A 22,927-nucleotide genomic window follows, 5' to 3' on the forward strand; every position below is an offset into this window, starting at 1 on the left:
AATTCACAAAATAATTTCTCAAGACTAACATATGAGTTTAGTAAATTTGCAGGACACAAGGTCAATATACAAAAAATAACTACATTTCTCCATACTAAAAAAAAAAAAAAAAAGAAGAAGAAGAAATAAGCAAAGGACCCATTGCAGAACAGAAGAGGGGATCTGCCATAGCTTTGCTAAATATAGCATCTAGTTAATCAGCTGACTTGGTTTCAGAACACAGAAATGAATTTGATTCTGTATAACCTACAGAATTACAAGAATATGTGAAGCAGCAACAGGGAAAAAAAAAAGAAACCAAAGTGAAAAAAAGCACAAATATGTTTGTGTAATTCTCTGGTTGAAATATAAGAGAAAATGTCAACAAAATCCATAATATTTCAAGAGGCAAAAAGGGATACAGGCAGTGAAAAGAGTCAGCCAGAAAACTGGGTCGGGGTGGTAATGATTTGGACAAGGCCTCCAGAACAACATGCCAACAGTAGGACAACAGACGGAGATTAAAAAGTAGTAATAATCGCAGGGTCCAAAATCAAGGTTTGGATGAGAAAGACAAAAAAGAAATGCCACATATTTGTTTTTATAATAGATGCTGGCAAATGACTTACAATTACATATTGTGAAAAATAAAAACGAAAAATTGAAATGCCCAACTTAGGTGAGGTAGGGAAGGATGGGAAAGAAGGCTTTGTGGAGTTTTTCAGTTCAGGTATATAATTCTGATGCATACTTTATTCGATTATAATCAGTTTTCAATTATCCTCCTTTGTAAGTAATGAATCACCAATATTGTTGACTTTCTACTACCCTGGTTACTCCTCATTTGATGGGGAGTTTTCAGCAGATGGTCTATTTCTATTTTTCTGATAAAACATTTGTTGTGAAAGAAATTTAAAGTTGAGAAGCCAAATGAAAATTTTGAATTAGCTGTATACTGAAATAATTCTTTCTACCTTGGCCTCCAATACTGGAGACTTGAGAGTTAGCCACATTAAGTAAGTATTCGCTGAAAAGTACCCTTGAAACAATACAACTTAAAAGTGATTTTTCAGCAGTTAGAAACTGCTACTGCATACATAAATAAAGGCCACAGTGACACCAAGTCCTGTGAAAGGCAAGGGGAAAGTGGGTCGCCCCATAGCTTCAAATGCTCAAAGGAAAAGACTCCTCTTCCCAAAGAAGATGAGGAACCAGAAAGTCCTCTGGAAAAGAAAACATCTTCAAGCCCTCCACCTGAAAAATCCAGGGATGAAGGGTCTGAAGATGAAGCCCAGTCTGGGGAATATTAAAAGTGATGATGGTTTGGGGAGAGATTTTATTTTTAAAAACAGAGAGAAAGAGAGAAAAGGAAAAAGAAAAAAAAAGAGGGAAAAACAAAGAAAAGCTACTTAAGATAGAATATGGTTTGACTCATGTGCTTTCAATGCTTTTTTCCCCTCTTGTTGAAAATAATATTTTCTTCTTCTTTTTTCTTAAAGAAAACCATTGTGTGTTTAATTCACCTTTTTTGTCTACTGGTCTCCTCTTTGTTATGATCACCTTGTCCCTCTCCCCCTTTTCTCAATGAAAGCCATGTTAAATTAATCACTGGATTGACTGCTTCATCTTTTTATTTTTAATGGAGCGTATGCCACAGTTGTAAAGCAATAAGATTTGAGGTAAACACTATGAAAATTTTGCTTTTTGCTAAATGGTAGCAAGTTGAATGGCAATCAAAAAATGTAGAAGGTTTTAGTTAAAAGTTATTGCTTCTTTCTTTACCTGAATTAAAAAAAAATCAGATGTCATCTAATCCAAGTTTATATTCTATATACAAACATATGGATGTCTAAAAAAATCTTGACATTAAACTTCCACTGATGGGGCAGGTAGGATAAAAGATGAATTCTGAACTGCTACTAAAGGTATTCATGTTTTTTTACTGTAGGGGAGGGCACGGAATTGAGGTTATCTGTTTGAGAACACAGATTTGTTTGTTAGTTTTTAGTTTCATCACTTGTAATCTCTAGGAGACTCAGAGCCTGTGATCCTTTTATTCTGCTACAGTCTTTAAAGAATTTTTTAAAAAATCAAGGGCCGCCAAAACTTAAATCTTTCTTGATTTCCTATTTCATTCTCTAGTGGTTCATGTTTTTAAATATATATAAGTGCATTGGAGAAGGAAATGGCAACCCACTCCAGTGTTCTTGCCTGGAGAATCCCAGGGCCGGGGGAGCCTGGTGGGCTGCTGTCTCTGGGGTCACACAGAGTCAGACACGATTGAAGCGACTTAGCAGCAGCAGCAGCAGCAGCAAGTATCTATTCTGTTCTTGGATGAAAAATTTTACCAAGGATCAAAAGAAGAAACCCTAGAATTAAAATGGAGAGATCTATATATCACAGTGGATTTCTTCTCAAACTGACAATGTTTAAGTTTTAAGAAAAATAAAGTGCCAGTTAATCTGAAACTCAATCACAAAGACTTGAGATTTTTGCTTTATGAAATCAGAGAACTGAAATTCTTTTACACCATAAATATGCATTCAGAGTCCATGTACCATGCTGTTTTTATTTAGGGATAGAATGCTTTCCTGTCAGACCCCATTCTTCTCATTTCTTAGTAGAAACATGGTATGGTGTGCATCTCTTCACTTTCTGCTAGTGCACAGGACACTACTGCACAGCCCACTTGCAGTGCCTACCAGCCCTGTTCTAGGACATGATTTCTCCAGGTTCTGTTCTTCACTTACTTCATATCTTGCGCTTGATGAAGTATGTGAAATGCTGCTCTGACTCTATTCAATTAGCGTTTGTCTTTATACCAGTGCCCTTGCTTACTGCATGTGTTGCTAACAGCAGCAGTTTAAGGGGCTCTGCAAGGCTGGAGAAACCATGCATTCAGGAGGCTGGTGTGTAGTTGATAACAGGCCAGTTACATGCCTTATGAAGGTAGTCAGGAGACACATCTGTAGGTTTGCTTCTCTACATTTTGATACCATGAGCAAATGGGAATAAGGTTTAGGGGGTCTTAGTGTGCTAATGGGTTTCCCAGGTGGCTCAGTGGGTAAAGAAACTGCCTACAATGCAGGAGACATCAGAGATATGGGTTCAACTCCTGGGTTGGGAAGATCCCTGGAGGAGGGCATGGCAATCCACGCCAGTATTCATGCCTGGAGAATCCCATGGACAGAGGAGCCTGGCGGGCAACAGTCCATAGGTTGCAAAGAGTCAGACACAACTGAAGCGACTGAGCACAGCCCACTGCATACATACTTTGCAGTTTCAAAGCACCGTCAGTTGTGGTTAATTCCAACATTTCACAAAACTGAGTTTTTTATTTATAATTTCAAAATCATCAAAAATTCTGCAGCATCAGAACCAGACAGGAGCTAGATAAGAATGATCTGATATGAACAGTAAGTTTAAATGTGAACAGTAAATTACTCTCTCATACTCAAAGTTGTCCAAACTTAAGGAGGCAAATATATAAAACTAGAAACCAAAGACCCTCATATCAGGAATTTTAATTCCTAAACTAAATAAAAATCAAAATGCTTTTAAGCAAAAGAAAAATACAATTTGTGAAAAAGGATTTTAATAGAGCTATTTCAAGGTTAGATTCATATCTGTTGCTTAGTCACTATTAGGAAAGTTAAACTGCCTTCCAAGGTTATTAATTAACTAATTAAGTAATCTATAAAATGATTTTTATAAAATTTTACAGATTTTATATTTGGTGTTAAATCACTAATTGCAGCATTTTTCAAAATTAGTATCCTACATGAACACAAAAAATATTAAAAACAAAACTGTGAAAGTCTGTTTCTACGGAAAAAAGAATCCTGTAAATTCTGACATTTATATTTGATGTTCTTTTTTTTTTTTTTTTCATAAAAAAAATAAATCCGATTTTCAATCCAGGAGTTTAGATATTTTCTTCTTTGTTAAAAACAAAGGAATTTAGAATTATTCTGCTAAGAAATCAGAGAACCTTATATTCACCAAACCAATTTGTGGTTTTTAAAAAGAAAACTATAGGGGAGAGTCCTGGTGGCTAAGTGGTTACAATTTCGGCCTTCACTATCTTGGCCCAAGTTCAGTCCCTGGTAGAGGAACTGAAATGCCACAAGCTGTGGGGCACAGCCAAAAAATAAAATAAGAAACAGAAAACTATACCAAGCAATGTATGCAGTAAGAAGTAATTATTACTTACAGTATCTTGTGTATCCCTAACCACAAGTCACAGGGAATAAAAAGTGTTGTCTAGACCTGAACTTTCTTGCTGCCATTATGTCTTAGAGAGATTCCAGAATTTTATGTTTTTTTCAAAATAGTCTGAGTATAGCTTAGAAATACTGTCTTATAGAGAGCTAAATAAAGCATATAAATAAACGTTAATTTAAAAAGTAAAAGCTATATGGTGACACAGAGAATATATGACTTGAAAGTCATGTTAACTATTCAGTAGTGACTAAACCCAAATCATCCAATTTTAAGCCAAAAGAACCCTCAGAAATTTTCCAAAGAGAGAAGGCCAGCTATATTCAGTTGGAGGGGGGTTTGCAGAGTTCCAACATCAGCTCTACTACTAACTTTCTTTTCATGTCATTAAACTTCCCTATGCCTTTGTTTCCTCGACTTCATGGTGATATTGTGAGGATAAATATAAACAAATACTTCAATTCTCTGGCAGGAAAGCCTATATGTATTCCAGCATGTTAGTAAACTTCTTAGCTCTACCATAAGTTTCAACTGATGCTACCTTTTCTATGGTTTTAGGTTTACGCTTCAAACAACATTGCCTGTGTGTGTGCACGCCTGTACAATCTTTCAACATGGCTGTCTTTCTAAGATTCTTTTCTCCAACTTTCAAAATGCACAAAAAGTGGCACAATATTTTAATTTTTATCATTACTGAAGTTCTGCCACCCAAAGCTGTGCAAAAAACTTTAGAAATTCACAGCAAAATTTCTCTACCACATTATTCTCAACTTCTATGGAAATCCAACTCACAATCCACATATTATTTAGCCAGCTCCATGTGCAGCTTAAACACTAGCAATGGAAGATTTTTAAAATGTATACTGACTTTCAAAATATAAATAATAATTACAATTATAAATTAAAAACCTAGTAGACATTTTCTTTAAAATGTAGATCATTAATATTCTTAAAATAATGGAAGTGGGTAATCAATATTCTAATAATTCAATGATTTGAAACATGTCTTCTGTTTATTGAGATACATAATCCAGTCATATTATATATTCAAGTCTAAAAAAATAGTTTTCCTCAATAAAATGTGTTCAATATTGAAAACAGAAAATTATTCAGTCTGACACATCTTAGCAATTGAACAACCTAAACTAATATAAATTTAAATTTAAATATTTTAAGTTACTTCCATCATTGATTTTAATTCTTTTGACAGAATATCCCAAAAATAATTTAGCTTTGTAACTTATGAAGATACATAATTAACTTCCTTTACCAATATATTCACCCAATAACTTTAACATGCAGCTGCATATAATATTAAGGTACAGCAATCCACTAAAAGAACACATGTTAAAAACAGAAACAATCAGCTGAAATAAAATACAATGGCACATGACCAGTATGTATCTACTGAGCAAAATGGGTTACCAGAGGTGAAGGTTGAGTAGTAACAACAAAAGTAATACAGGTGATTAAATCTTTACATACTTTTTTTAAAATAGCAATGGAATTTTAAAGAATATTTGTAGGGTATAACAACCTTAAATCAAGTGTTATTGATATTTTGAATGAATGAATGAAATGAATGAATACCTGAATGAATGACTACTGCAGTCATAATAATATTTAACACCTTTGGATGTTCACAAAAATTTGGAATACACAGAGAAAATGACTTGAATACAAACAAACTAGTTGAAATTCAATCTGGTTCGCAGTAAAGATGCAATGGCTTTCTATTTGTAGAACAAAGAATCTCAACCTAAAACATATATACAACTAAAATATTTTCAAGTGCAATTATCCAAGGCTTTAAAAAGAATACATACATTTTACTATGTAATTTTTTCTTACCCCCTCCCCCTGCCACCTCCCTGTATTTTTTGATGTTTGGCATAAGTGAACAACAAACCAGAAAGGAATATGCATTTTTAAAGACTGATTTACTCATGTTCTTTTAAGAGCAACACACAACCATTTATAAATATAGCCTTTTAAAAAAGCATCCTTATATAAAACAGTGGGGGATGAAAAACCCCTGCTATACATATGAAGCACAATTTAAGCCCAATACAACTGACCAATCAAAATTAGTGAATGCACTGCATCTCTCTGCAGTGGAGAGAAGCGACAAGGTAGGCTGTCATTCTGCAAAAGCTGCCCAGAACAGGCTTTCCTCTGAAAAGCAGTGCCATTCCCTTTTAGAAAGACTGAATCTAAGTGTTGTCTCTGGAGACAAGAAGCCTTCAGTATGTTAAATTACTTTCATTATGTATTTTCAGATGCTTATTGATTCCACAGTAGGAAGAGTGAGAGACTGCAGCAGCCTCCAAGCAGCACTACATGTTCCATACATTAGCAGTACTGCTGAAACAATGGCATAGTACAGACACATATTTTCATTAAGGTCTCTTCCGAAGAGGTGTTTATGACCCTCTTTCCCGGTCCTCTACTAACCAGTGAACAAAATGAATCAATCAAAACTGGAAACGCTTCAACTACATCAAGAATCTTTCAAATCTTTAGCAGAGGTAAGCTGTGCTCCTTATTATAGTATTCAGCTGCTTTTGAACCAGCATAGTGGGGTAAAATTACTTTGAAAAATTTTAGCCTAAATTTTAAGAGTTTATTTGCTTAATTCTACTTATTGCTAAACATGTATCTTTTAGATCTATTTAAGATATGATATGTTTTAAATGTAATTTTTTAGGATGGTATGTTAAATATAAAGAATATTCTTTGTTGAATCACGATGAAGATCCCAGCTTTTTAAGTCACTTCAGATTACTAAATATCCTAATGTCATCACTAGTCTTTCTCAAGTGTTCAAAAAACTATTATATTTCTTGAAAGAATCAGGTTTATTATTTAGCTATTATTACTCAATTTTAGCTTAAGTTTATTATTGGGCATGTTCACTGAAAATTATTTAATTTGCAGTTACATTTTATATCACCCTTTATATTTCAACTACATGAACAGTTCATCAAGGAAATTTATAGTATTTATCATGGAATCTGTTTTAACCAGTTAAAATTCAAACCCTGTGCTAATAAGCAAGCTATAATATTTTACAGCAGGAAATACTATTAAATTATTATAAAGACAAGAAGGAATGACAGTACTTTCAATGTATGCTAATTGCTCATAATCTCTGAAAATACTCCTTAACTTCTAAAATGAGAGCAGAAATTGGTTTAAAAAAACACAATGTCTGTAATGTTAACTGTTACTGAATAACATAATTTTTAATCTTCGTTAGGAAAAGAGAATATTTTTATTTAAAGAAACCTTTAAATTCATGCATAAGCTATGGCTCTAATAATACATACAGTTTCCTTACTTTGATAACAAATATTGTGTATGGTGTTAAATAAGAACAACCAAAGTAACTTTCAATTAATTGAAATTATTAAGAACCCTATTGCTTAACTACTTTTTTCTTTTTCACAAGGGCTCAAAGCAGCAAACTCAGTATTTACAACTGACAATATGAAGAATGCATCTGATCCATCATCTCCCTAGCTGTCTGAACCATAAACTGCAGGATATTCTTACAACACATGATTTTAAGACATTAAGGAGTTAAAACTGGAGAATAGAGGTCTACATGATTGCTGGGATTATAACACATCAACAGTAATAATCCTAAGAAGATGCCATATAAAATAGCCACAAAATGAAAAACAATTTAACTGAAAAACCCTGAAAACAAAATGATGAGCATTTTTAAAGGAGAATTTTATACTACAACATTACCAGAATCGTGGAGCCACCAATTCTTGAAGAAACAATGAAACGTGGATTGCCAAAAGAAATGACATACATTATCAGCAAGCTAATGAAGCTTTACCAAGTATTTTTCTGCACTAAATATTCAGATATTCCTATCAATTAATATTACTAAAGAATTTTTCCATCTGAGTTTTATGACCAATTATGTGTCCTCTTCTAATGAAAACAAACCAAATTAAATAGCAGATGGTTTTTATCAAGAGAACATGGACTGGACTAACAAAGCAAGTTATGTGACCAAGAAATCATTTCAAAGTAATGAGGACTGCTATACAAACAGATTTACATTTGTAACAAAAGGATGTCTAAAAACATTTTAGAAGCTAGAAACTTTATGTTTCCTTTCTGTTTTCACATGTTCTGGAAAATAAAGAAACATCATCATAAACTCTCTCAAAGGGAAACATAACACTTATCATTTGAGGAAGTTTCTCTCCGTTGTGACTTTTTAAGGCAAAACAAACACAAGTATTTTGTACTGATCTTTAGAAATCCTTCAGCCAACTAAATCTTACAATTCATGCAGTTGAAGTACTGAAGAGAAAAGTGAAAGAATTCCTCCAAGACATGAAATAAAACACAGCTACTTCATGTTGTCAGGTAAAAAAAAATCATGTCCAAATCTGTCAATGACATCATGTTATCATTTTGTGGAAAACTGCTATAGTGAGCCAAAAGGCCCATAAGGCAACAACAAACAGGTAGGTCAGAAGATGCATGCAGCCCACAGCACTGTTTAACATTTACAAGAGAAAAGAATCTTGATCTACAGTTCAATGCCTTTCCCTCAGTTACTGTCTAAAATTGACACTTCTAACTGCTGTGACAAAGATCTGATGTTTTAATCTGTCAGTTCTGAAAATCTGGCACACTTTAAAATTCTCATTTTTATAGGATTTCAATGCTGGCTAAGACTTTCACTTACTCAAATATATGCCTTTAGTAATACTTTATATCAAGCTCAAAAGAAATTGTTATCAGCATTTGTGTTTCTGAAATACTACCTCTAAAATAATACGCATAAATAAAACTGTATTCTAAAACTTGTCAAAGGTTACAACAAGTGAAAGGCTAACATAAGTTCTGAAAATTGTTAGCTTTTATAATTTGTTATGATTTTGCAGGCAAAATGCTGTACTTGAAATGTGAAATATAGTTGGTTGTATCATTTATATTTTAATATACAAATTACTGGCATTTTAGCCCAGCAAATCAGACATTATTTTTATAAATTACTCTAAACTTCTATATTAAAACATAAATATGCATGAATTAGCAAGAGTTGTTTTTTTTTGAAAATGTTCCTCAAAATGATATATACTGGGTGATTTATACAAAAGGTTTCATAGGGAATGTGTAAATTTAATAGATTCCTCAGAATATGGGCTTCAGATACTCCTTTTTCCCTAAAATTTTATTTTTTGTTTAAAAAATTTCTGCTTAATAAAAATCAATTGATATATTCTTTTAAACCATTGAAAAAATGGCTATTTCTTAAGTGATATTAAATTTCCATTTCCTCCTTCTACATGATATGAAAGGGTGTGGTCACAAAATAAATCATTCATTCATAGAAGTGATTAGTGCTCTTTAACCAAGGTTTGTGGTGTTTTATTCCAAACTACTGTCTTTTTTGTTCCAATTTTTGCTCATTGTAAAGTTCAGTGAGCACTTTCACTGCAAAATATGAAATATTTATCATTTTCCCTACTTCAATGGGAAAAAACTCCAGATATCCCCAAGCACACTGTAGACTTCTGAATATGAATTTCAATCAGGAACAAGGACAAAGTGATTTAAAACAAACTAGGGCTCTGTGCCATTTATCATTTTAAATGAACATTTGTCCTGTTCATTTGAAATCTCATGGGAATAATTACACCTATACTAACTGTGCCACAACATGTTAAAACAGCATTTATTTCCCACCTACTCACAACATTTAAAATGAAATCTTAAAACACTGGGCTAAAATTACTTTTGCATACTGGGTAGTTTTATTATACAAAAATACACTGCATCTCAAATAATAACCTTGAAAAACCCTAATAAGGAAAACCTTTTTAGCTTATTAAATAATTTCGAACCATATAGAAGCAATCCCCAATAGTTATTTCTTCAAATGGGCCAATTTCCTTTTACAAAAACAATGTTATCTTGGTGTTTCTACATTTTCCATTAACAGTTTATAAAGTTAAAAATTAAACTAAGTACACAATAAAATTTTTTTTCACAATGAACACAGGTTTTGTACGTCATTTAAATTGCTGAATATCAAATAGTTTATTCTATTTCACTTTCTAGGGAAAAAACAGCTGCTCCAAAAGAATGTGTTTTTCTCCCATTCTGGAAATCAACATGCAGTCTGAATCTAACATTACAGTGCGAGATGACATTGATGACATCAACACCAATATGTACCAACCACTATCATATCCATTAAGCTTTCAAGTGTCTCTCACCGGATTTCTTATGTTAGAAATTGTGTTGGGACTTGGCAGCAACCTCACCGTATTGGTACTTTACTGCATGAAATCCAACTTAATCAACTCTGTCAGTAACATTATTACAATGAATCTTCATGTACTTGATGTAATCATTTGTGTGGGATGTATTCCTCTAACTATAGTTATCCTTCTGCTTTCACTGGAGAGTAACACTGCTCTCATCTGCTGTTTCCATGAGGCCTGTGTATCTTTTGCAAGTGTCTCAACAGCAATCAACGTTTTCGCTATCACTTTGGACAGATACGACATCTCTGTAAAGCCTGCAAACCGAATTCTGACAATGGGCAGAGCTGCAATGCTAATGATATCCATTTGGATTTTTTCATTTTTCTCTTTCCTGATTCCCTTTATTGAGGTAAATTTTTTCAGCCTTCAAAGTGGAAATACATGGGAAAACAAGACACTTTTGTGTGTCAGCACAAATGAATACTACACAGAACTGGGAATGTATTATCATCTGCTAGTACAGATTCCAATATTCTTTTTCACTGTCATAGTGATGTTAATCACATACAGCAAAATACTTCAGGCTCTCAATATTCGAATAGGCACAAGATTCTCAACAGGGCAGAAGAAGAAAGCAAGAAAGAAAAAGACAATTTCTCTAACCACACAACATGAGACTACAGACATGTCACAAGGCAGTGCTGGGAGAAATGTAGTCTTTGGTGTTAGAACTTCAGTGTCTGTAATAATTGCTCTCCGGCGAGCTATGAAACGACACCGTGAACGACGAGAAAGGCAGAAAAGAGTCTTCAAAATGTCTTTATTGATTATTTCTACATTTCTTCTCTGCTGGACACCAATTTCTGTTTTAAATACCACCATTTTATGTTTAGGCCCAAGTGACCTTTTAGTAAAATTAAGGTTGTGTTTTCTAGTCATGGGTTATGGAACAACTATATTTCACCCTCTATTATATGCATTTACTAGACAAAAATTTCAAAAGGTCTTAAAAAGTAAAATGAAAAAGCGAGTTGTTTCCATAGTAGAAGCTGATCCCATGCCTAATAATGCTGTAATACACAACTCTTGGATAGATCCTAAAAGAAACAAAAAAATCACCTTTGAAGATAGCGAAATTAGAGAAAAATGTTTAGTACCTCAGGTTGTCACAGACTAGGGAAAGTCCAAGTTTCACCAAACCCACATTCAAAATTTTTAAATTGTAAAAAATGAATTACTGCCAAATATAAGAAAAACAATTTAAGTATAGGTTATGTTATAAACTTTCAATGTAAATGTCAAGATTAGATTAGGTCATATATATTCAATTTCTTCATTACTTACTGTATTTGTTGCATGGCAGTTTGTTAAGGTAATATCATGTGTATATTTTGTCAATATTATGTCCATCAGATGATAATCATGTAAGTCATCTTTTCTAAAGAATAAATACATAGCCTTAAAACACTGTATAACTTTAAAATATAACTGACACAGGTATCCTTGCATTTTTTTATAAAGTGTATTGTTTCTAAGCCACAAACTATAGATATATTTATATGTTAATAACTGGAATAGTGTTTTAACATAGAAACCAAAATTATGGGTTCCAAACAATCAAAACAACCCAGGATTTTCTATACTGCTATATTATGTTTTCTAACATAGTCTACTTGCTATAATGTTTGATGCATCAAAAATAATGACCTATTTATGAAACTTTATCCTTTTTGGAATGTAGGAAATTGCAGGATTTATCAGGATTTTAAAATTCAAAAAGAAAAAAAACAAACAACTCTGTATATGTACATCAAGACAGGGAAATTTTTGAAATTCAAGTTTATTATGAAGAAAAGTTTGATTTTTTAAGATCAAGGGCACTATGCCTATAATATACAAATGAACTGACAATAAAAAGAAGGAAGAAAACCAAAGCTTCTTTCCTCCTTCCTCACTTTGGTTGAGTTAAACAAAATGCTCTGGATTAATACAGTATACAGGCAAAAGCCAGTACATTAAAATAAACTGACATCCTAACTTTATATTCAAGTTGGACTTTTTGTATAACAGAAACTAACTACGAAATCTGAATTCTAGGAACAGGGGGAGAAAAGACTTTATGTCATTATAGAAAAGTCACCTACTTATAATTTTAGATACATAGCAACTTTAGAGTAATAAAATTTATACAATGTTCCTACACTATCAGAGCTCCCAAGTGTTTCAAAATACCCTAGTTCAACTCTGAAAATCACTAAAGCGGCAATAAATCTTGCCAATGGTTTTTACTCTACAACACATAAACTTAAAGCATTTGCCTCCAATCCTCAATTCATATTAGAAAACTATGAAATTACTAATCCCAACTATAGATATTAGGTTTGAGAATCTTATATTAAACAAGGATTTTCCAATTGTTATAATCTAATAATCTATCATTAAGTGCTAATTATCATTGTATACGAAAACTAGCAATAATTTATTTAAAGTAGGCAAATACTTGCTACCTTGTAATTGGTTAACTGGACAATTCTTTATTCTGTTTTTTCATACTGTATTCACTAAATCAAGTAGCAACTCATTTTTGAATAAAAAAAATTTGTCAAACAATTCAATAACAATCTCTCATTGAAAGAAACTTTCACCAGGTGGTCTTCTATAATTAAAAATTAAATGTTGGACTCTTAAGAAAAAAAATAGTAATACACCACTTTTGTGTAAATAAATAACATTCACCCAATCTAGTTTACTGAACTATCTTATACCTTGGGGAAGTGAGCACCATGCAATAGCTTGAATTCACTGAGATTACATGAGAAATTTAATAGTGATATATTTCTGATAATAATTTTGACATAATGTCAAATCTTAGCAAAGGAACAGTTTCCTTCTGCCCTACTTTGTACTCTTTAATAGAATTAAAGAAATGCCCCAATTTGACAATATGAAGCATAAACAAGTAGGACTAATACTTTGAAACTCTAAAGAGATATCAGGATTTCATAAAAACATCAAGACAATTTTTGTTTGATAAGTATATCTAGCAGAGTATCTTCTAATATACTCCTTAAAATCTTTAAACTAATTTTATAGTTGGATTTCTGAGCATAAATATTTTCATATCGACTTTTTAATCTAAGTGAAAATCAGATTATTTTTAAAGTTTTCATATTAAGAAAAACCCTTTATGTTTTAAATATTTTTCATCTTCAAGTCTATAAACACGCCAAAAAACTCAGTTAAAAACCACTTTTCTAATAAATCTGTCTAAACTGTCTTATTGCCTTCTTGTTCTCTGTAATAAGAAAACAAAATAAGAAATAAATAGCAAATATTATAATGTTTCCCTCTAAACTATTACTATTTCTACACTTGACACAAGAACAACTAACAAGCATTTCTGCCCACCTGTAGTCATCTTTCAGATATACAGAAGTGTACCCAATGATCTATAATCAAGGATATTCATATTTACTAGATAACCTCTGATAGCTTAAGTGTTAAATAATACATAACTTGTAAACTAAAACATTTATGTTAAAACTTCAGTTTTTAAAAACAAGTCACAAATATGTTTGCAATAGCTGATCTCAGCTTGAAAAGAAAGAATGAGAAGCTTAGACAACCATTTTTTAAATGCTTAGTCAATGAAAAGGTGAATTATTTTTATTCTTCTTACAATGGCTCTTACCATAACATGTAAACTTTTTACTTTGCTTCAAATAATTTTATTTTTAAAAGCATTAATGCAAATTTTTCATGTTAGAATGAAGTTTTAAATGCAAAAGCAATAAAGGTAACAATAAATTCAATATGGGATCTTCTTAAAATCATTTTTTTAACCCACTTGCCACAAATCACATTCACAGATATCAATTTCTATACAGCTAACTGTGTTAGTTCTTAAAAACTACAGAAACAACTATTATTTTAAAAACTAACTAAAGAAGAACACTCAACAAGATATGGAACTACTGTTTTTTGATTTGTTTCCTAATTTAAGGTCATTGTTATTCTACCAACTTGCACCCAACAGATGTTCAAACATATTAAAAAAGAATTATTTACAACTATGCTTTAATTAAAAATGCCATTCATAATAATTCTGTACTTCTCACTCATGATAAGTCAATTTTTAGGTATGTGGTCTGTTTTTTACCCCCCAAATAAAATTATAGCAAAATTCAGCTCTCTGGACATTAAAAAATCAAACTCCTGAGATTTCACTGAGATTAGACTTTTAAATGCAAAAACCTAAAAGTATAAGAGAGCAAGTGCTTTATTTATAGGGCTTTCTTCAACACAGTAACTTCAAGACTACTTTCCAAAGCCAATAAAACTTTTGGCTTTATTATATTTTACAACTATACAGTCAAGTAAACGTCATAATTCTATTAACATTTGAATCCTTACAAAGTAGAAGGCATTATGGAAGATAGTTATATGGCAGAAACTTACGTATTACCCTCAGAGCTTAAAAAATAGAATCAACGTAGTAAAAAGTATGAAAATACCTATAAAAAAATCAGAATGTGGTATTTTAAAAGAGTCAAATTCTTAATAAGAAAAGAATTATGTTGGATTTAAGAACAGTATAAATAAAAGGATTGTTGAGGAAAGCTACTAAAAAAGCGTATTCTGGAAACAGAAAACACAGTTCTCTGTAGAAGAAAAGTAATACAGCAGTGAGAACTTATCTGGTAAACTAAATTAGAACCAAAAGATGGAGGTCTTCAATGCCAGCAGAGAAATCTGAGCAGGGGAATAACTCAGTAGGAAGTGAGCTACAAAAAACAAACAACAACAACAAAAAAGCAATAGAAGAGCTGATGAAGACACTGCAGTGGGAAACCGAAAAACCAAACGGTTGGGTAAAACACAGAGGATAGGAAGCTGCTGCCATCACCCCATAGGTAATGAAAGGCCTGGCAAAAAGTGCTGCAGCTGTGCAAAGGAGCATATACATGTGACAGGCAACATAAAGGCAGAATCAACGAAGTGTCCAATGACTAGAAAGCCAACTGGCATAAGAGGCAGAAGAATTCAAAACGATGGCCGTAGAAGGGCCTCAAGAAAGGAGGATCTCAGTGATCTAAGAACATTTTAAACTATGCTTTGAATAAAGCATTAACACATAGGTAACAAGAACAAAGACAAAAATTTCTGGCAAAGCAGAAAATTCAATTAAGTAAAATAACATTATTCAAGAATGTTCTAGTTATTACGAATATTCAAAATGAAAACTCCAATTCAATGTTTTATATTATCTACTTTATATTTTTCACATATTGGTTTATTGAGTTTTTCCATTAAACATATTATTTTCCTCTTTGGTAATTTTTTTAATTATAAAAAATTTTAAACACTGGCAAAATTTGACATATACAAAGTGAAAAATATAAATATGATCCTTTGTGTCTTTCCTAATAATTTATTATAAATTATCCATCCAACTCATTATATACATATCACCTTCATTCTTTGTCAATGGCTACATAAAAATAATTTTAAAAAATTTAAAAAAATCATATAAGCAAAGTTTCTGAAAAACAGTATTGATAAAATATCAAGTACTTAAACTTTTTATAATATAATTAAATAGCTTCAAATTACATTTCAAAAAGTAAGGGAGGTAATAACAAATTGTGGAACAGCTTAGTTTTCTAAATGGAAGTTAAAAGCAAGGGAAAAATACATAAAATAATCTATTTCTTTTTTTCATTTCCACTCTGTAAGATAAGAAATATAAAAACCAGAGAAAACTTTAGACAGTTATTTTCTTAGAGATGGATACCCATATATACCCCTTCTGAATATGGGACCGAAGTGAACTCAAAGAAAGCTAAACATGAGATGACGAACAATAAATGTTAGGGAAGAGAGAAGCTCAGATCCTATTATAAACAAGAAATACAAGGAGATAATTAAACTCAGAAAAACTAGGAAATAGATCCACAAAAACTCAGAGATGCTTAACTCTTAGAGAAATACAAAGAGAACATAGAATTATAGATTTGAGTTCACAAAAGACAATTAATTTGAAGACTTTTTCTAAAAATCATTCAATACAGTGAAAGTATTAAAATGTAGTCAACAGACTAGACAGACCAGTAATATGATAACTTATATTACATTATAATAAGTAGAATGAAAGAATACTATAACAATTCACAAACACTGGAACAAAATAGTACTAAGATATAGAAACAAATGGAACACTGGGTTCATCATTTATACGAAAGCTATCACCTTCTAAAGAATACTCATTTTTGCGAGAGAAAAAGATGAGCAAATTTAACACAGTAATATGTCTCCCCTGGCTCGTGATAAAATAACGTGTGAAAATAACCCTAAGTATCTCTACCCTTCTATTCACACTTTTCTTTTTTTAACAGACCTCTATACACTGTATCTATGGCTTTCAAGGATGACAGCTTTGTATTTACACCAACAAGTGGTAAAAAGTGCTGTCACTCCTGTCAGGGCCACCAATATTAACTTCATACCAGTATCAAACCCTGAAGCATCAAGTAAGATAGAAATAGAGAGCTGAGTCTGTCTGGGAGTGAGGTGATTTTCCTCACCCTGCTTCCATGTAAGCAATTATTTAATGTCATATATTTCTGAGAGCCATTCAGCAAGGCAGACTATCAAAACACATCACCAACTTTTCAGGGAGAAAAGAAAAAGGAACAAGAGAAGCCAATAAGGTTATGAGGAATCAGTTTCTGCAGAGACAGTTTAGGACATACAACACTAGTAAGTGATGCAAAATGAAAACATATTAACATAAAATTTTGTAAATGTTAATACCAATTAATCAGAGTTCGGGCCATATGAGATACAGACTATAGGAATGAGAAATATATTAATACATGGAACTGACACATACACAGCAGCCATTAATATCACACACAATCCCACATGTCATACTATTCATGGAATACTGATTGGGTGGAGAAGAAACAAAAATACGTATTTCACTCTAATATTGTTAATACCTCACTCAGGGCAGGCTGAAATGTAAAAAATCAAATTATATGGCTACACTTTAAGAATTTTCTTTCCAATTCTTAAAAACCTTTAGTCTTTCTTTTGCTATTAAATTTCTTCAAAGTATCACCTCTTGCAAACAACATAATGCTAGCAAACTGTAGCCACCTAACTTTATAAACTGTCTTTAACCCAAATAATACAATAATAGTCTGTAATACTAATGTAACCTTTCATAATGTTTCCCTAGAAAAAGTGACCGATAAATACCAATGGATGAGTACATATTTGAGAAACTGAAAGGAACAACTTTTAAACTTATTAATCTTGTTTCAGTTTCAGTTCAATTCAGTCGCTCCATTGTGTCCAACTCTTTGCAACTCCATGGACTGCAGCATGTCAGGCTCCCTTGACCATCTTATTTAGGAGAGAGCTTCTCAAAATATAGCCCCCTTTATCAGAATCTCCATGGTGTTTATCTGAATACTCCAATTTCTGGGCCCTACTTTTACTTAATGAAGCAGAACCTCTACGGCTGCAGCCAAATAACAAGTTTTAATAAGTTCCCTTAGATGATTTGTGTGCTAAAGATTAAGAACCATTACTTTATATACTAGAAGATAGACTATCACAGCGACAGACATTCGAATAACTATCAAATGAAAAGATACAGAAGCAACTCTGAACTCAATTCAGGCCACAGTGCCTTCTTGAGGAAAAAAAAAGTAAGCACACTTCATTTTACCTTATAAAATTTTTAGTTGGACCTATATAGAGTTAGGGGAAGCACACCGACTGAAACTGCCCACCCTGGCCAGGCGCCATAGTAACCATTCGCATGAGTTGTTTTACGACAGGAGGTCCTGGTAAGAAACACAGAACTAATAAGCCACCACCAACCGGAAGAGTTCGGGAAAGGTCAAAAGGAGACACCATATGTCTGACCACTTCCCAGAATCCTTCTCTCTTGCATCCATCTTGGCTGAACAAGGCGTGCACCACCAGGAAGGACTCTGAGTCAGAATGATTGGCTAAAGACAACCCGGAAACTAATCCCATCACCATAAAATCCTAGACTGTGAGCCACTTGACAGAGCAGTTCTCCTGGGTTCCCTTACCCTACTGCTCTCCACCCGGGTGCCCTTTCCCAATAAAATCTCTTGCTTTGTTGGCACTTGTGTCTCCTCGGACAATTCATTTCCGAGTGTTAGACAAGAGCCAAGAGAGGTCCCTTTTCCTGCAACAATACTACAGTTCCCCAGGACATTTGTTTCCTTAAGAACTAAAATTTGGGAATTCCCTAGCAGATCAGTGGTAGGACTTTGTGCTCTCACTGCTGTGGGTCCAGGTTCAATCCCTGGGGCAGGAACTAAGATCCTGCAAACTGTGCTGCATGACCAACGGAAAAAAAATTTTATTTGCCAAAAAGTTTTCTAGGCAACATGTGCATACATGCTTAGTCACGTCCAACTCTTTGTGGCCCGTTGTACTGTAGCCCACCAGGCTCCTCTGCCTGTGGAATTTTTCAAGCAAGAATACTGGAGTGGGTTGCCATGTCCTCCTCCAGAGGATTTTTCTTTAAAAATCATACGCTAAGATAAAATAATACCAAACACAAAGACGATACTGTAAAGTGTTACTTCATTCAGCCATTATACTCAGTTAATTACAAATCACACAATTACTGTCTGTCATAATATTACCTTATTCTGACCAGAAGGTAAGCACTATACTTGCATGTTTTTACTCATTTCAATTCAAAATAGATTACTTCTAAATTAAGTTCACAAGGAAAATACTAAAAAATTCATTTTGTGTATCTTTTGAACAGATGTCACTCAAATTAGGTAGATGGTTTCACTCAAATTTTTTCCTTTATTAGTGAAATTTCCTTTGTGCCATCAACACAATTTAGGAAATATCAGCTACTCTTTGGTGGTTTATGACAACTTTAATTTCCTCTGTGATGCTGTAACAGTTTAAGTAACACTGGTAATCAGTGTTATTTAAATACTTCAAAGAGTAGAACAAAAACACTACTCTGGGAACACTTCTTATTAACCTTACATTAAGAATTCTTTCCCAAAACACTGATATTATCTACTGCTGTAATTCTTTTGCTCTTTAGCATTTTCAGTGAATCACAGAACTCCAGAGCAAACTAGTGTTACTGAAAATGGGCTGCTAATGAATACAATTTAAATATACAAAAAAAGTTCAGGTGATTGAATATAAACACCATAAAGAAAAACATCTTCCAAAAAATACATTTCAGATAAACAATGACTTTGGTGCAGGATTTCCTGGAGTCTCTTAAGTCCTTTGAAATTGTGTATAAAATTTAACAGGCATATGTGTGCATGTGTTTCTCTGGAACAAATCTACAAACTCAAAACGATTCTCACAAAAGCAAGTGAACCAAAACTAAAACTATGCTTAAAGTTAGGAAGTAAGAAAGGAAAATTGGTAAATATTATTTATATCCTATGTCATCCCAAGGAAAATACAAGACAAATTTTAAAGCATCCAACTTTAGATACAATTAAATTAAATGAGAAAATAAAAATCAGAGCAAACAGAATGAAAAAAGTTAAAGTAAAGTAATACTGGTATAAAATAAAAATGCAAAACACTAATCATTAAGCCTTGCATTCTTACAAGAGTGGGTAAAATGTTGTTCCCTTTATTTTCCACTAGGTCGGATAACAGAGAAAAGGGGTCAATCACTTAAATCAAATCCCATACGATTATACAGTGGAAGTGACAAATACATTCAAGGGATTAGATCTGATAGTGTGTCTGTAGAACGATGAAGCAAGGTTCGTGACACTGTATAGGAGGCAGTGATCAAAACCATCCTCAAGAAAAAGAAATGCAAAAAGGCAAGAATGGTTGTCTGAAGAGATCTTACAAACAGCTGAGAAAAGAAGAGAAGCTAAAGGCAAAGGAGAAAAGGAAAGACACACCCAACTGAATACAGAGTTCCAAAGAATAGCAGGAGAGATAAGAAAGCCCAAATGATTAATCCAAAGAAACAGAAGAAAACAACAGAATGGGAAAGACTAGAGATGTCCTCAAGAAAATTATAGATACCAAGGGAACATTTCCTGCAAAGATGGACAAAATAAAGGTCAGAAACGGTATGGATCTAACAGAAGCAGAAGATATTAAGAAGAGGTGTCAAGAATACACAGAAGTACTATACAAAAAAGAGCTTCATGACCCAGATAATCATGATGGTGTGGTCACTCACCTAGAGCCAGACATCCTGGAGTGTGAAGTCAAGTGGACCTTAGGCAGCATCACTATGAACAAAGCTAATGGAGGTGATGGAATTCCAGCTGAGCTATTTTAAATCCTAAAAGATGATACTGTGAAAGTACTACACTCACTATGCCAGCAAACTTGAAAAACTCAGCAGTAGCCACAGGACTGGAAAAGGTCAGTTTTCATTTCAATCCCAAACAAAGTGCAAACTACCACACAATTGCACTCATTTCACATGCTAGCAAAGTAACACTCAAAATTCACCAAGATAGGTTTCAACAGTACATGAACTAAGAACTCCCAGATGTTCAAGCTGGATTTAGAAGAGGCAGAGGAACCAGAGATCAAATTGCCAATATCCATTAGATCATAGAAAAAGCAAGACAGTTCCAAAAAAACATCTACTTCTTCTTTACTGACTACACTAAAGTCTTTGATTATATGGATCACAATAAACTGAAAAATTCTGAAAGAGATGGGAATACCAGACACCTGACCTGCCTCCCGAGAAACCTGTAGGCAGGTCAAGAAGCAACAGTTAGAACCAGACATGGAACAATGGACTGGTTTCAAATTGGGAAAGGAGTACGTCAAGGCTGTATACTGTCACCCTGCTTATTTAATTTATATGCAGAGTACATCATGAGAAATGCCAGGCTGGATGAGGCACAAGCTGGAATCAAGATTGCCGGAAGAAATATCAATAACCTCGGATATGCAGATGACACCACCCTTATGGCAGAAAGCAAAGAGGAACTAAAGAGCCTCTAGATGAAAGTGAAAGAGAAGTATGAAAAGACTGGCTTAAAACTTAACATTCTAAAAACTAAGATCATGGCATTCAGTCCCATCACGTCATGGCAAATAGAAAGGGAAACAATGGAACAGTGAGAGACTTTATTTTCTTGGGCTCCAAAATGCAGCCATGAAATTGAGATGCTTGCTCCTTGAATGAACAGCTATGACCAACCTAGACAGCATATTAAAAAGCAGAGACATTAAGGTCCATCTAGTCAGCTATGGTTTTCCCAGTAGTCATGTATGGATGTGAGTTGGACCTTAAAGAAAGCTGAGAACTGAAGAATTGATGTTTTTGAACTGCAGTATTGGAGAAGACTCCTGAGAGTCCCTTGGACTGCAAGGAGCTCAAACCAGTCCACCTTAAAGGGAATCAGTCCTGAATATTCATTGGAAGGACTGATGCTGAAGCTGAAAGTCCAATACTTTGGCCACCTAGTGCAAAGAACTGACTCACTGGAAAAGACCCTGATGCTGGGAAACATTGAAGGCAGGAGAAGGGGATGACAGAGGATGAGAGGTTGTATGGCATCACCAATTCGATGGACATTAATTAGTTTGAGCAAGCCCTGGGAGTTAGTGATAGACAAGGAAGCCCGGAATGCTACAGTCCATCGGGTCGCAAAGAGTCACACATGACTTAGTTATTGAACAATAACAATGGAGCAGACCAGACCAGTTGGAAGAGAAAGATGGCACTTCCAACTGATAAGAAAATAGATATTCTTAAAAACAAAAACAAAACAAAAAGGCACCCCAGTAATTATGATGTACTTATTCCTTTCATCCTCACTTCCCTACTTTCAAAGATTCACTGATTAAGAGAAATGGAAAAAATGATTAACTTTCAGAAAAATCTTTCATAAGTATTCTCTCTCAACAAAGTTCTAGAAAAACTCAGTGGCAGAAAAATGGTTAACCGCAAAACCACAAACCAAAAGAGCCACCTAAGCTAAGGCAAAGACTAACATCAGGAGAAGGACACTTAGCAGAGATGGCTGCTAGAAAATTCCAAAATGAATAGTTAATAAACTGAATTTTCATCAACTAAGTTTAAGATAAATCTGTTTTACCCAAAATTTCTAGTCCTCATTAAAACATCTTACCTATCAATGATTCAAAGATACAATATGAATAATTACAATGAACTAAAAAACAAACAAAAATAAAACTGCACTTTGAACACATGATAAAGGACACCATTAAATATTTTATTACTATTGTCAAATCCAAGAAAGAAGATGAGAAGCTTTTACTTCTTTTCTTCTATCACTATCATTTATATTAACAAATAGACTTACTGGTTCCACAACACAACCAACTTCTCAAACTACATAAACGTTTTTAAAATCTTAATGAGTAACATATGTTACAGGATCTAGTAGACAGGTCATAAAATGCCCAGTCAAAACTAGCAAGCAGCA

General features: G+C 33.4%; 2 protein-coding genes across 4 annotated transcripts in view; one reads left to right on the plus strand and one right to left on the minus strand.

Annotated features, from left to right (window-relative positions):
• The window catches only part of COG5 (component of oligomeric golgi complex 5), a 279,105-nt gene that overhangs the window by 203,396 nt on the left and 52,782 nt on the right, over positions 1–22,927 (minus strand). The gene's annotated exons all lie outside the window — the stretch shown is intronic.
• On the plus strand, positions 6,340–14,257 carry GPR22 (G protein-coupled receptor 22). 2 transcript variants are annotated; one of them, XM_015095264.3, is made up of 3 exons: positions 6,340–6,728; positions 7,652–8,693; positions 10,297–14,257. In XM_015095264.3, exon 3 carries the CDS (start codon positions 10,321–10,323, stop codon positions 11,620–11,622), a length of 1,302 nt encoding a protein of 433 aa, XP_014950750.1. In that variant the 5' UTR covers positions 6,340–6,728; positions 7,652–8,693; positions 10,297–10,320; the 3' UTR covers positions 11,623–14,257. The 2 variants fall into 2 exon arrangements, with proteins under 2 accessions (XP_014950750.1, XP_014950749.1); XM_015095263.3 differs by having other exon boundaries at positions 7,652–8,592.

The sequence above is a fragment of the Ovis aries genome, chromosome 4, assembly GCF_016772045.2.
Source record: "Ovis aries strain OAR_USU_Benz2616 breed Rambouillet chromosome 4, ARS-UI_Ramb_v3.0, whole genome shotgun sequence".
NCBI classification, from domain to species: domain Eukaryota; kingdom Metazoa; phylum Chordata; class Mammalia; order Artiodactyla; family Bovidae; genus Ovis; species Ovis aries.